The sequence below is a fragment of the Ascaphus truei genome, chromosome 9 (assembly GCF_040206685.1).
Source record: "Ascaphus truei isolate aAscTru1 chromosome 9, aAscTru1.hap1, whole genome shotgun sequence".
In the NCBI taxonomy this organism is placed as follows: domain Eukaryota; kingdom Metazoa; phylum Chordata; class Amphibia; order Anura; family Ascaphidae; genus Ascaphus; species Ascaphus truei.
In genome coordinates, this window is record NC_134491.1 from 50292148 (window position 1) to 50306945 (window position 14798).

General features: G+C 43.5%; 2 protein-coding genes across 4 annotated transcripts in view; one reads left to right on the forward strand and one right to left on the reverse strand.

Annotated features, from left to right (window-relative positions):
• EXOC5 (exocyst complex component 5) overlaps positions 1-12137 on the reverse strand; it is a 25142-nt gene extending 13005 nt beyond the window's left edge. The window contains 10 exon segments of the mRNA XM_075614766.1: positions 758-840; positions 1547-1687; positions 1800-1844; positions 2412-2521; positions 2637-2665; positions 3491-3555; positions 5415-5609; positions 7221-7368; positions 9371-9465; positions 11929-12137. Of these exon segments, the coding sequence (XP_075470881.1) occupies positions 758-840; positions 1547-1687; positions 1800-1844; positions 2412-2521; positions 2637-2665; positions 3491-3555; positions 5415-5609; positions 7221-7368; positions 9371-9465; positions 11929-11955 (938 nt within the window). The 5' untranslated portion in view covers positions 11956-12137.
• The window catches only part of AP5M1 (adaptor related protein complex 5 subunit mu 1), a 20826-nt gene continuing 18024 nt past the window's right edge, over positions 11997-14798 (forward strand). Inside the window, exons 1-2 of one of the 3 annotated variants that reach the window (XM_075614769.1) lie at positions 11997-12268; positions 13487-13743. In XM_075614769.1, the coding sequence (XP_075470884.1) occupies positions 13676-13743 (68 nt within the window). In that variant the 5' untranslated portion in view covers positions 11997-12268; positions 13487-13675. Of the gene's footprint in view, positions 12305-13486; positions 13744-14798 lie in introns of all 3 variants that reach the window. The other 2 variants (XM_075614768.1, XM_075614767.1) reach the window with 2 other exon arrangements.

Genomic DNA, 14798 nt, shown 5'->3' on the forward strand with positions numbered 1-14798 from the left:
CCAATGCCCAATGGTGTCGTATCAAATAGCACCGTTTGGCAGATATGGGCCTTCACACTTCCCTGCACGTTAAAGTGAAGGCGCGCAAAAATGGGTTCCAATAACACGGTTACCACGTTTCCAGAGTAACACAGTTATCGGTTTATTCTATATCCTCCAAAGCGATGGATTGGGCTGTTTTTTGGGCGAAATCCCCTATGGACTTCAGTGAGGAATTGCGGGTTAAAAACAGCGCAATCGGTTAACAAACAATAAAGCCCCATCAGGCTGTAAGGGGTTAAATATTTACAACATGGCCCTACTTTGCAGTGTAACTGAATTCCTTTCCAAGACTTTACCAGATCATTAATGTGCCATAGGGGAGCTACCAAAGTGCCCTGGCTATGCCAGATATAAAAGGGTAGAAAACGAAGGAATTCTAGGACCTACGTGCCGTTATGGCAGCGGTGGGAAACTACAGTCACCACGGGCCACCAACTGTTCAGGTTTTCAGGATATCCCTGCTTCAGCACAGGTGGCTCAATAAGTGGCTTAGTCAGACTAAGCCACCTGTGCTGAAGCAGGGATATCCTTAAAACCTGACCGGTTGGGGGTCCTTGAGATGTGGAGTTGCCCAACCGTGTTACGGCATACTAACATAGTGCACTGTTACAGTGTCTTCCTTTATTAGATGCCACAAAAATACCCTCCGAGTATTTCATCTCCTGTGCACAAGAGTCCACAAAAAAAACAAAAACAGAAGCGTTAAACACAGTACCTTGTGTACAGATCGTAGAGATTTTTGAGGTACTGTTCTGCATCACGTTTTCGACTTTCTTCCAATTGGTCTTTTACAAAACTCTGAGAAGAAAGAAGAGATATTAACAGCTGGCGATAAGATTATTATCTGCAAGTTTGTCACGCCCAGCGTCAACAAAATCCAGAATTACGTTTTTTCCTTTTCATCTCCGTGTAAACAACTTATCATTGGATCTTACAGATTTAAATCAGTCTACCAAGGATACGTTCCAGTCATAGTTAAAAACAAACCGTCGCATTAGACAATAAACAAAGTTATTTTTCCCAAGCTGCCAATAAAATGAAGGATGAGATGGTGTACATAGCAAAGTTAGACCAGGGGTGGGCAACTCCAGTCCTCAAGGGCCATCAACAGGTCATATTTTAAGGATATCACTGCTTCAATACAGGTGGCTCAATTCATCCCAGCTTCAGCAAAGGTGCTCGCTCAGTTGCCCAGCCTTCGACTGAGCCACTGATTAAGCCGCCTGTGCTGAAGCAGGGATATCCTAAAAACCTGAATTGTTGGTGGACCCCTGAGCAAGACTCGTGCAACAGTATGAAAACAGTATGCAATCCATTTATCAAAGTAGAACAATAGAATTTAGACAACAACATGTTACAGCAACAATAACCTCTGCACACGTCTCAAGTTTAACCACCATGGGCAAGTGCAACCTTTATTTTGACACCTGCCCAAGCCTCATCTATGTACAGCCCCTCGTCCACTGCAGAGAATATAGGACAGAAAGGTATTACAGTTGCATACCTGCAGCTTGACTTCAAAAACATTTTGTATAAGTTTGGCCAGTACAACTTCTGGACTGCTGAAGATGTCACCGACTTCTCTATTCACACGCTGGCACAACAAAGCAGAATCGTCAAATATATCCTGTTTTATGTAAGCCCCCTAGAATACAACAGGACCGTGCAAAACAAGATTTAGACCGTGCCTTATCAAATCTTAAGCAAAACACAAAGAGTTCAATAATTAGATACATTTTAAATGTGCAATACATTACCTCCTGACACTGATTAATGTACACATCAACACAATGGGAATAGCCCTAGGAAAAATAGGAAATACGCATTCAATATGGAGTCATCTAGTTGTATGAAATATTGTACTTTTTGCAATGACATGGCGGCTTCCTATTGGCCGGTGAGATGCAGTGACACCTTGTTGTTTTTCCTGGAAGTTTTAAAACCGGTTCCTTCACCGCCATCACTAGAACCAGGGGATCTGGAGCTGAAAATATCCTGGTTCAGCTCTGGAGAACCCATGATTAAAAAAAACTATATTAATATCTCAAAAGTTTGATAAAGATCCCAGCAACCACCTGTCCAGTACTAATATAATATACTTTATTAATTACATCAGGGGTGCTTAACTCCAGTCAAGACCAACCAACAGCTAAGGTTTTCAGGCTATCACTGCTTCAGCACAGGTGGCTCAATCAGTGCCTGCTTCAGCACAGGTGGCTCAGAGACTTAGTCAAAGACTGAGCCTCTGATTGAGCCACCTGTGCTGAAGCAGGCCCTGATTGAGCCACCTGTGCTGAAGCAGTGATAGCCTGAAAACCTGACCTGTAGGGCGGGGGAGGGGGGGTTTGGGGAACCCCTGCCTTGCATACCTTGAAGTGGAGTAAGACTGCAGCCACTTCTCTCATACGAGAGATTTCTCCTTTTCTCTGGGCGCTGGTGAACTCCTGGATTAGCTGGTGCTCCAGATCATGGTATTTACCTGCAAAGAGTCAAAGTTCATCCTCAGTACGTAACTTGGTATAAACGACGAGGGGAACGTGATAAATTTATTATTTTTATTTATTTTAAAAAGCAGAGAAACATGTGAAACTCACTTGCGATTTTTGATTTTACTTCTGCAAACCTAAAATAAAATAGTCATAGTAAATAAAACGTATCTTGATCAAAGTGGACATCATTATATACATTTCATATATTAATTAAAACAAGAACATTCCATCAACATATAGACAGACATGGCCACAGTGCTGCCAGCATCTACCAGATTAGCAGTTAAAGCAGCAACATGTAAAAATCTTTTTATTATAATTTTTTTAATAAATCCGTTCTGTAGCATTAGATACTACGGTTCGGTTCGCATTTCTTTTTCTTTTCTTTTATTTTAACTCCTAATGCAATTTTTTATGTAGTGATCATCCTTTGGTTGCTACAGCAACCATTTAGAAAGTCATATCCTTTTTGAGCGCTGTCCTTTGGCAACAAAGTATCACAAAGATCTGTTGCTGTGTTCCAAACAGCAGACTGTCTATTACTTTGAAAGCTGTAAAAATAATGTGTTACACTTAGTAATATAATGTTACATATCAGCTGCAGCATTTCACTGACTGCAACAGTTAGAAGGCAGCCATTTCGTTAGGCACACAAAGAATTTTCAAAGATTTAGAACAGGAGCACCAAACGATGGCCAGCTGAGGTAAGAATGTACAATTATACATTATCACATGCATTACACATACATACATACATACATACATATAAAAAGGAGGGGGGGAATGTAGTATTGCTGCTTTAACACCAATTTATTTTTATCAAATTACTGTTAAAAATCTTCAATACCACCACGTGGCCCTAATGAAGTGGGCAGACTGCGTGGAACGTGGCTCTGATCTGCCATCAAACTCTGAGTAAATGTACCTCAACAAAAATAATACAAAATAAAATGTTTTACCTGTCAAATGGCAGCTCTTGAGCAATCAGATGTAATTTCTGAATGATATCAGCTGCCTCTTTGATCTGCCAAAAGAAGGGGGGGAGGAGAATGTATAATGAAGCATAAATGACCAAATACTTGTGAAAGGGTCACACTCAATACCACATGTAATACAGACAGGGACAGGTCATCCGGAAACTGGTTTGCTATTTTAATACATAGTACCAATACCAGGCAGCCAACGTGTCAATAAATTGTGGTCAAATACTTTTATCCATTAATCTGCATTAGTATTACATTCTAAATAAAAGGGTATTTTCACACGTTGAATGAATGAGCACCAAATTGAGGCACCAAGTCAAATATAAATAGTGTCTTTCAGACACCAGGAAATATTCATTGTTTTCAAAATCACCATTCATCTATTTCTGTGGTGGGCAACTCCAGTCCTCAAGGGCCAGCAACAGGTCAGGTTCTCAGGATATCCCTGCTTCAGCACAGGTGGCTCAATCAGTGGCTCGAGAATTGGAGTTACCCACTGCTTATCTATTTGATGTATAAAACATCAAGCTGAATGTGAATTTGGCACATTAAAAGTATAAAAGTAATTCTGGGTGCTTTTATATATTGTCATAGAGTGAAAAATTGAATGTATTATCAGTACACGTACAAAAGAAAGCTGCATTGTTTTTGTTTATTCTGATCATTTAAATATGTGAGAAACAGAGCCTCATAGAACTTAATATTTCATGCACGGCATCAAGGGCACTAGCATCAAAAATAGGGCGGGTGAGAACATGAGGTCTGTTCACTTGTACATGCAGGCTCTCAAGAGTCCTTTGCAATAAACAGATCAGTATGAAGATAGGTACATCTTCAAAGAAGGGTGTGCCAATTTACACAAGAAAACTATTTAATGGCGCAATTCAAGTGGGTTTTTTTGTTTGTTTTTTAACATAGGTTTGAAGCAGGGGGTTTCCGGGCATGATCCCCGCTCATCTGCACTCCGGGGACCTCCTGCTTCCCGAGATCCTTATCTTCAAAAGGGAGGGGGGCAGGTATGTCGGCAACGTTTAAAAGCTCCTGCGTCACATGGGCCAATAGGAAGCCGCACCTGATGAAGTCACGGCTTCTTATTGGCCCGCAGGGCGCGGAAGCTGTGAAACTGTGCTATTACGTGATCCATGCTAGCCGAGTGGCTACCTGCTTCCCCTATGGAGGTATCTCTGGAAGCAGGGGGTCCCTGGAGCTGAAATTAATGGGGTTCGGCTCCGGGGACCTCCTGCTTCAAACCTATGTTAAAAAAAAATTGCTAGCTTGGATTGCCTCTTTAAACCATGTATAAGCTTCACTAATTTCCTTATTGACAAGATCTGTACATTATTTGTAAGAATAACCTTAACCTTTTAGAAGCTTCTGATGTTTTTACATGCTGCTGTAAGAGAGACAATTAAGAGCTTGGTTACCATTTGGCCTAAGGGCCAATATGTTCCCAAGCGGAAAATCATAAGATTATCCAAGTTCCCATAGCATTTATATATGTCATGTCGTATTACCACCTGTTGTTACCCTGCACGCCGAGAACGTAGTTATCATCAAGTAACACCCTGAAGAAGCAGCCCTAAGGCCCTGTTGCAAAGCATTACATGACGGTAGCCAAATGCCAGCCCTGCAGCAGGGCGAAGAAAAAAAAAATAAGATTAAAAAGGCATTTAAAAAATAAATAAATGACCACATTAAGAAAGAGCCAAATAATCTAAATGCTTTATCAGCACTCGGCAGGATAATATTGTTCATTTACATTTGTGCACAATGAAACTTTAATGAGTCAGGTCTCTCCGCGGTTTCAAGTGTGACCGCAATAAGTCATAGCAACAGCCTGTAATTAGGGCAATGCTGCTTATTGCTTGGAACCCCTCCATGTCCCGCTGACAGCTCTTACCTTCTCAGAGTTGGTAAAAACATCGGACTTCAGCTCTCCGTCCAGAAACTCATTAAAATAGGTCATCAGTTTCTGAGCCTCCACCGCGCGCTGCCGTGGCGTGTTTACCCCCTCTAGCTGGTCACCAAGGTGACACACCTTCGTTGCCACATAGCTGATGTGTTCGTCCAGCTCTTGGAAATGTTGGAACGCAACCTGGAAGATTATTATTTCACAAGGTGCCCCCATAATCCACAAAACATTACTGTTGCATTAGCATGAAGCACAAGCTAGCATAACAACAGAATAACAGCGTTACGAACTGACACAACAGGTATGGAGATTGCTGCCAAGAGATAAAAGGAGATATGAAAAGCAAACTAGAGTCGAGAAGAAGACAATGTTTCTAGGACAGTGGGACGAGGGATTGGTGGAAAGGGAAGATTATCAGATGGCGGTGGAGGTGCTTGCCACTGTGAAAGTACGTAAGCAGTTGTACTCAACACCTAATGTCATTGCCAAGCTAAATGAAATCTGCCTATAGCTACATGTACAGAAGGAAATGCTTCATGAGGATGAAACATTGTGATTTATACAAAGATACAATATAAAAACAGGATCCTGTAGCACCAATCCTTTCGTTTCATAGCCAATCAAAAACGCATTTATTTTAGAAGACTCGCTTAACAACGTGGTTTTTGGTAATGAACGGCTAAATAAACTGGGATATTGTGGCAAATTGGGGGAGATTTACAGTGACTGCCGAAGATGCGACTAAGGCCTGGAACATGGTGCAGGGAGCGGCGCTGGGCAGCGCTGACGCTCATGCTCACGCAGGAGATTTTTCTTATCCCTGCATGAGCGTCAGCGAGCGCGCTTGTGTGCAGGGTGGGAGCCGGGCGGGAGGCGGGGCTAGGGCGCCACGTCACAGACTGCCATTGGCTTCCGGCAGTCACGTGACCGGCCCTGCGCTTGCATGAGTGGCAAAATTTAAACTTGCCTGTCTCCTGTATTTCCACACGCCTCCGCACGCCTGCGGAAGCGCCGTCTAAAGCCGCGCTGATAAGGATAATGTTTCCCCTCAGCGCGGCAGAGCGTGCCTCAGCACGGTCTTTTTGACTATGTCCGAGGCCTAAAGGCTATAGGCAACATTATCGTTCAGGTCATGGGACGCGGCCAGGGACACCATGTTTCTTATGTCCCAGAAACACACACTGTATAAGTTTAATAACATTTTACTGTCCTAAAACAAACCTAGCACAAATAAGCCTTCCAACGAGTTCCTGTCTCAAATACAGTACTACATTTGCATACTGTTTCCTAAAGTCAAAAACAGTCACTTTTTTCTGCTGCATAGTAACCCAAGTGAAAGGGTCTCTACTGCTCCTATGTAAGTAATACAGCACACATTATAAACGTATTTGGGGGGCTGGAAATTGGCTCCTGCAATATCCGCTTGTTAGTGCAACAATTGGGTAACTGAAACATCCATAGCACAGAGGACCAGAAATAGATGCAACCTCAACTGCATTTTACTACACTGTGGTCAGAAAACCCCTCTGGCTAAGACAAATAGAATATTAGCCAACCACTCTCCAAATACTAAAAGGAAACAATGTATTGGTTTTGCAGATATATCGTCCATCTGATATTAGGACAATGCAAGAGGATTGCAGCAGCACAATCTATATTAGGTCAAGTGAACCAAATGGCCAGTTGCACAGACACAAAACAATGAAGACTTTGCATAACGAATACTGCAATTGCTTTTGTCCAATCACAGAGTTGGGGCATGCGACAGACCGGTCACTGGGCTTACGGACTTACCTGGTTGCTCTTCTGTAACTCCTGCACCTTCTTGGCAAATTCTTTGGCTTCTTTCTGGCATTGATGCTCTAACTTCTCTACTTTCCTTTGAATCCGTTCATCCATCAACTTCAGTTCTTCAATATGATTCACAAACTGTTCCAATAATCTATAAAAGATCGGTGCAGAAATGAGCACGCTCTCCCAGTAATGACTAACCATGACGTTGTGCTCATCCGTTGCACTACACTTTCTAATTCAGTCTCGCTGACCTCATGTCCCCCACCCATACAAAATAAACATTGGAAATCCGCCATCGTTAAGAGCACAGACTAAAAACATTCATATGCGTCATATACATACACCAGGGGTGGCCATCTGTAGTCCTCAAGGGCCACCAGCAGGTCAGGTTTTCAGGTTATCCCTGCTTCAGCATAGGTGGCATGACTGATTTAGCCACCTGCGCTGAAGCAGGGATATCCTGAAAACCTGACCTGCTGGTGGCCCTTGAGGACTTGAGCTGCCCACCCCTGGCATACCCTGAACCTCAGAAAGCTTCTACATCTTCTTACAAACTCCTCGTTTTAAACTCCCCCCCTCGTTTACCCAACCTGTTTGGCAAGAACGCAATGTACATTGTGGGAGAAGGAGCGGCTCCGTGAGTAAAGACACTGACTGGCACGGAGTTTGAAGCAGGGGAACCTGGTTCAATTCCCAGTGTCTCCTTCTTGTGACCTTGGGCAAGTCACTTTATCTCCCTGTGTCTCAGGCACCAAAAAAAACAGATTGTAAGCTCCACGGGGCAGGGACCTGTGCCTGCAAAATGTCTCTGTAAAGTGCTATGTAAAACTAGCAGCGCTATACAAGGAGATGCTATTATTATTATTGTGTGCTTGGATATTATGTGAGCAAATGTATTCCTTGTACACCACTCACTTATTTTATAAAAATTCATGCATGCAAATTAATTTCCTCAGCTTGACAACGCGATTCGTAATGATCTTTTTCCATTGGGAATAGTAGTGCAGTATTAAGGAAATACAGATTGTAAGAAGTTAAAGCAGCCCTCTCATTTTTATATGTAAAGCGTGCGACAATGTATAATTCTACAGTCTCACCTAATCATTTGGTGCTTGTTATAAATCTGTAAAAATCCTGATTGTGTGGCCAACATAATGGCCGCCTTTCAATTTCAATCAATCCTGCAGTCTGTGTAACTCAGTAGCCACAATGTATCCTCACATTGCTACGGTGACATTATCTATTTATACAGTTCGCATCAAACAGCTGGGAACATTGGCAACACATGATAAACAGGAAAGTGTTGCAAAGATCTTGCACTCTAAGGCTGAGTCCATGATGACTTCAGGCATGCGGAGGCGTGCTGACGCTGAGGGAAATCGGGTGCTTTCCCTGGCCTTAGTTCGCGCGCCGTCCGGGGGCAGGCCAGTGACGCCATGGAGCTGGTTCGCCCTTATTGGGCGAACCGCTTACGTGACTGGCCCTGCGCTCCCGTGAGCGCCGAAACTAAAATTTTCCTGTCGGCTACGCTTCCAAGAGCCCCTGCTAAAGACGCTCTCATTGCGGCTGCAGGGGCTCACTGCCAAGCGTGAGCGCGGCTCAGCACGGGTCAGCGCCTAAGCGCTGACCATGCCCGCGGCCTTAGAGAGGTGGGCTAAAGCCTGCTATAGAATTCAAAGGAAGCTCAGTATATTAAAACTTATTAAAAAATGGCATTTAAGAGTTGAATAAAAAAAACATTTTTTAAATAAAAATAAATCACTATTATCTAATACTACTGAACTCATTTATTTAAAAAAAATAAAATAAAAAAACCCCTATAAGATTTCACATGTTTTGCGGCTTTAAACAGACATGCTGTTACAAGTAAAAGAAACCAACTTATAGGAAAAGTTTCCATTTGGTTTCTGAAAATAATTCAAATGAAGTTTTAACTTACTCCTGGCAAAATGGCTCCAGAAAATGATTTTCTAAAAGGAAATTATTCATATATGTATAATATTTTTAATGGCTTGGGAAGTATTAAACTATGACTAGCAGCCTATATTTCAGTTATGATACCTGCAAAATATGAAACCCTAGAGAGCAACACATGGCTGTCTCTTCTGTTACCAAACGCAAACCAGAAAAGATACGGACTGGGCCTCTACCTTTTAGGATTAAAAGCTTCGGATCCTGATCTGGAGCCTCCTCCCGGAGTTCTCCACGCCAACCGTTCAATATATTCATCCGCAACAAATGGCTCCTGGACCCGGAATAAAGATGCAAAATATTACTTATGGTTCCAGCAATGTTCACTTATGTAACCATGTATTATTTGTCATCTTAACACTGTGCCCAGGACATACTTGAAAACGAGAGGTAACTTTCGATGTATTATTTCCTGGTAACACATTTTTATAAATAAATAAGTAATGCGTTTAGTGACACACGGTTTACCCAATAAGCTCTTTTTGCATTGATTTTCTGATGAGTGTGCACTATGCCATTCACCTTCATATCTGCATTTACATAACGGAGATTTATTTGTGGGGACCCGTCTGGTCCATATAAAGCGGTATAACCATGTTCAATTTAACGACTACTTTCAACAATGTAAACAAATACTTCAGAGTGTAGATTAACATCTTTCAGTACAAATGAAGGAGAGAGGCCAGTGAAGTTTTGAAAGCTCTGAACACGGTCAATTTATATCTGGTCCATCAATAGGTAACACAGCGAAAGATATTACTATTGTGGAAGTTTTTCCACAACACTATTATCACAATCTACAACGTAAAACAGTATATGGAAACTAAATAAGAACATTAACACAATATTTAGATCAGTCCAAACGCTCCAGAAATGTATATAGCTGACCCGATGTTTCTGCAAGAACTAAAAAAAATAAAGACATTAGAAGAGTTATTTTGTACACATCACATTGCCAATTCAAATCAGAGACAGTTTACTGATTCACTTTGTACTAGTCAGAATTAGGTGAACATTGTATTTTATATCACAACACTTAAAGGCCACACACACACACACACACACACACACACACACACACACACACACACACTAAATAAAAGCACTTCTAAGTGTATGGCTGGGATGGCCAACTCCAGTCTTCAAGGTCCAACAGGTCAGGTTTTCAGGATATCCCTGATTCAGTACAGGTGGCTCAGAGCCAGTGATTGAGCCGACTGCGGAAGCAGGGATATCCTGAAAACAATACCTGTTTATTTTGGGGGGGGGGGAGGGAGTCTTGAGGAGCGGAGAACCCGTCTTTGACTCAAATCAGTGACCGAGCCACATTTACACAATCCGCTCCTATAGGAATGTATGTGTTCTACTCTTAGGAGCTCAATCTTTTAGTACCAACACATTCTGTGGCTGACTGATCAATACAATGATTGCAAAAATGTTGTCATGAAGACAAACATAGCTGAATGGTTAGACTATACAGGGCTTCTTTTTATATTCGTCAGCTATACTCCGTGTCAGAGCTTTATAAATGTATCTTATACCGGTATATTCTTTTATTTAAAATTTACTTAAGCTGTGACATTTTCCAATTTTTTTATTTTTATATCCTCAGGTTTGTTTTTTCCCAACCTGCCACAGTTTTGCTATTTCCTATCAATTCTTGCTGGTTAAAAGGTCGTGACACAGCGAAGTGTCACAAAATCCTGATTTCAACCCTTCATTTTTCCCGCAAGTCATACTGTTCTATCTATAAAATGCAACGGGCGATACCGAACAAATACATAACAAATTTACACTGATACAAAAAGGTAAGGGGTCTCTACCGTAAGATAACAAACAATAAAATTAATTCTAGCGCATTCACCCTCTTCAACATACTAAAAAAACAAACAAAAAAAATATGTCCCACTCATGCATCCGTCAAGCCTCTTACAATCATATTTATAACACGCCAAAAAGGAGGTGCGCAGGTAAAAAAATTAAATCCTCCTCCTGCGTATTTGCACACACAAACCGTAGAGAAATAGCAGCTGCACCAACGTACATACTGTATACTTATATTTTGTGTACGCAAAGATAACAGACTACAACGCTATTTTTCCTTAACCCCTCCATTGCCAGCCTCTGCAGTAGCAAAGATCTTAACATTTAAGGTTATCACTCTTAACATTTCAGGTGCACCCACAAACTTTATATTGCCTCCCCCCCCCCCCCCCCCTCCTCCAGGACATCAGGTACCTTAAGGAACGTAATGGGCTCCCTTAATATGAAATTCCCCTACATTACATTGCAGGGCATCACCCTCTTAACCCCTTGAGTGCCACAGGGAGGGGCTCCCCCATTCCTTAACTTTAGGAGAATCTCCCTTTTTAAACACTGGGTGCCCCTACACACTACAGGGGGTGTCCCTGTTGAAAATTCGGGGTCCCCCCTCCTGAGATAGGAAAGGGAACAGAACCCAGATCACTGAGGCCTGTCATGTACCCGAGAGCCCTCCGCCGTCCCGGTGTGAGGGGAGCAGGACGGGGAGCAGGCCCGGTGTGTGTGAGGGGAGCAGATCCGGTGTGTGTGAGGGGAGCAGGACGGGGAGCAGGCCCGGTGTGTGTGAGGGGAGCAGATCCGGTGTGTGTGAGGGGAGCAGGACGGGGAGCAGGCCCGGTGTGTGTGAGGGGAGCCGGCCCGGTGTGTGTGAGGGGAGCCGGACCGGTGTGTGGGGGGGGAGCCGGACGGGACCCACCTCGAAGAGTTCCGCAGTAGTGGCCATGGCGCCGGGATGTGACGCTCCGAGCACTGGAGAAACGCCGGTCACATGCCGCGCTGCGGGCCGGTTCTCAGTCAGGCCGCCGGGCGGGGATCAGAGCGTCGCTCCCATTGTCACCGAGCAGCGGCCGCGGCGCCGGAAGTGGCAGCTGTGCCGTGACAGGAAACAGGAGGCGGTGCGCTGACAGCTGCTGACCTCTGACCTCCCCGGACCGGAAGCGAGGAGAGAGGGGGTAGCAGTGACAACAACACCGGGGGGAACCGGAGAGGCTGCTGGGACAAGTCTGACCTGTTATAACGAGAAGCTACTCATTGGGGTGTGTGAGATACAGGGAGTGAGGCCTTGATACAGTGTGAGTGAGATACAGTGTGAGTGAGATACAGTGTGAGTGAGATACAGTGTGAGTGAGATCTTGATATAGTGTGCGAGATATAGGGAGTGAGGCCATAATACAGTGTGTGTGTGTGTGTGTGTGTGTGTGTGTGTGTGTGTGTGTGTGTGTGTGTGTGTTTTTTTACAGGGAGTGAGGCCTTGATACAGTGTGTGTGTGTGAGATACAGGGAGTGAGGCCTTAATACAGTGTGTGTGTGAGATACAGGGAGTGAGGCCTTAATACAGTGTGTGTGTGAGATACAGGGAGTGAGGCCTTAATAGTGTGTGTGTGTGTGAGATACAGGGAGTGAGGCCTTAATACTGCGTGTGTGTGTGTGTGTGTGATACAGGGAGTGAGGCCTCGATACAGTGTGTGTGTGAGATACAGGGAGTGAGGCCTTAATACAGTGTGTGAGTGAGGCCTTAATACAGTGTGTGAGATACAGGGAGTGAGGCCTTAATACTGTGTGTGTGTGAGAGAGATACAGGAAGTGAGGCCTTAATAAAGTGTGTGTGAGATACAGGGAGTGAGGCCTTAATACTGTGTGTGTGTGTGTGTGTGTGTGTGTGTGTGTGTGTGTGTGTGTGTGATACAGGGAGTGAGGCCTTAATACTGTGTGTGTGTGTGATACAGGGAGTGAGGCCTTAATACAGTGTGTGGGATACAGGGAGTGAGGCCTTAATACAGTGTGTGTGGGATACAGGGAGTGAGGTCTTAATACAGTGTGTGTGAGATACAGGGAATGAGGCCATAATACAGTGTGTGTAGATACAGTGAAGTTTAATTACTGTGCATGAAGTCTGAGAGTGTGTGTGTGAGGTCTTATTATAGTGTGAGATACAGTGTATGCGGTCTGAGATACAGTGAGGTCCCATTAAAGAGTATAAGGTCTGAGATACACTTCAGGAGAACCTCACTAAATGTATGAGGCCTGAGATACATTGAGTGAGGTCCCATTAAAGTTTATAAGGTCTCTGATACAGTGAAGGGAGGCCCTAATGAGGTTGGTTATGGAGTAAATAAAACTGCCTTACACAAACTAGCAACTATACACGCACAACTTGTTTTCTGGGCAGACTCTGGCCTCGAGTGTATGGTGCAAACAGACAACATTCTGACACACAAACATATGGACTTACTATACACATTATATATTTGCAGCACACAGCTGTACACTACCTAGATCGGAGATCCCAGAAGGTCCATCTCTCACTCTACAAACTTGGAAAGACCACAAGCAACTGTAGCTCAAGCCCTTTGTATATCTGGGTTCAGTGTTTCTCTTATTGTCCCTGGTAAAGTAATCTGTACAAGTCTGGTAGCTTTAAAGCCCCCCCGCCCTCCTCCAAAATGCCTATCCGTGGACTATGGCTCCTAAGTCACAGGCAGGAACAGTGTGGCATGGTGAGGTTCTCAAGGTAAATATGTTCCTTACTGTTCAGTTTATGTATACACCTGTACAATGCTTTTCAAGACCATCACTTTCACTCCAGAGACTTCATATCAGTTCTGTTTTTCTATATTAATTAAGGGCTGTAATCAACTCAGTGGGCTTGTCCGGTAAAGGAGAATCTTACGTTCCTAAACCTGTGGTTGATTTCACCTTGGTGGTTCTAATCATATTTTACGCAATTCCCAATCCTATCACAAGAACGCTAAATGTTCATTTTAAAGCAGCATTTTACATTTGATATAGTTCTCTCCCCGAACATAAATACGTGAGTCTATAGCCGTAATGAATATGATCACATACTTCCTACTACCGGAAACGTGTTTTACTTACAATGACCAGAAACATTGAAGCCCAAATTAGATTGTAAGCTCTTCGGAGCAGGGACTCCTTTTCCTAAATGTCACTTATGTCTGAAGCGCTTCTCCCCTTTGTGTTATTTGTATTATGTGTTATTTATATGATTGGCACGTGTATTACTGCTGTGAAGCGCTATGCACATTAATGGTGCTGTATAAATAAAGACATACAGTACATACATACCTCAAGAGCTGGTCCTACAAGCACACTAATGATGTCCCCTTAACCCCCTCCAAATGTGTGTGTGACAACATTGTTACGAAAATACATTTTGTATGCAAAAGTAAACGACCCGTTAGGCTTGCTGGATTACATACGCTATATTGCTGCCTTCTGCCAGAGCATTTAATTACTCAACCGTTTTCTGTAACGTGCCTTGATGCAGACATGTTAACTCGGTGGGGCTCAACTCCAGTCCTGCAGCCTCCCCTTCAGGTCAAGTTTTCAGGGTATCCCAGCTTCAGCACAGGGTGCTCAATCACTGATTGTGCCACCTGTGCTGAAGCAGGGATATCCTGAAAACCTGAGTTGTTGGGGGGGGGGGGGGGGGGGGGCTTGAGGACTGGAGTTGAGCCCCCCTGTGTTAACTCACTGATTTGATGCTGCACAAAACTTTAGATTAGATTGTTTGCCAGTCAGGTCAGTCGTCCTTGCCAAACATGG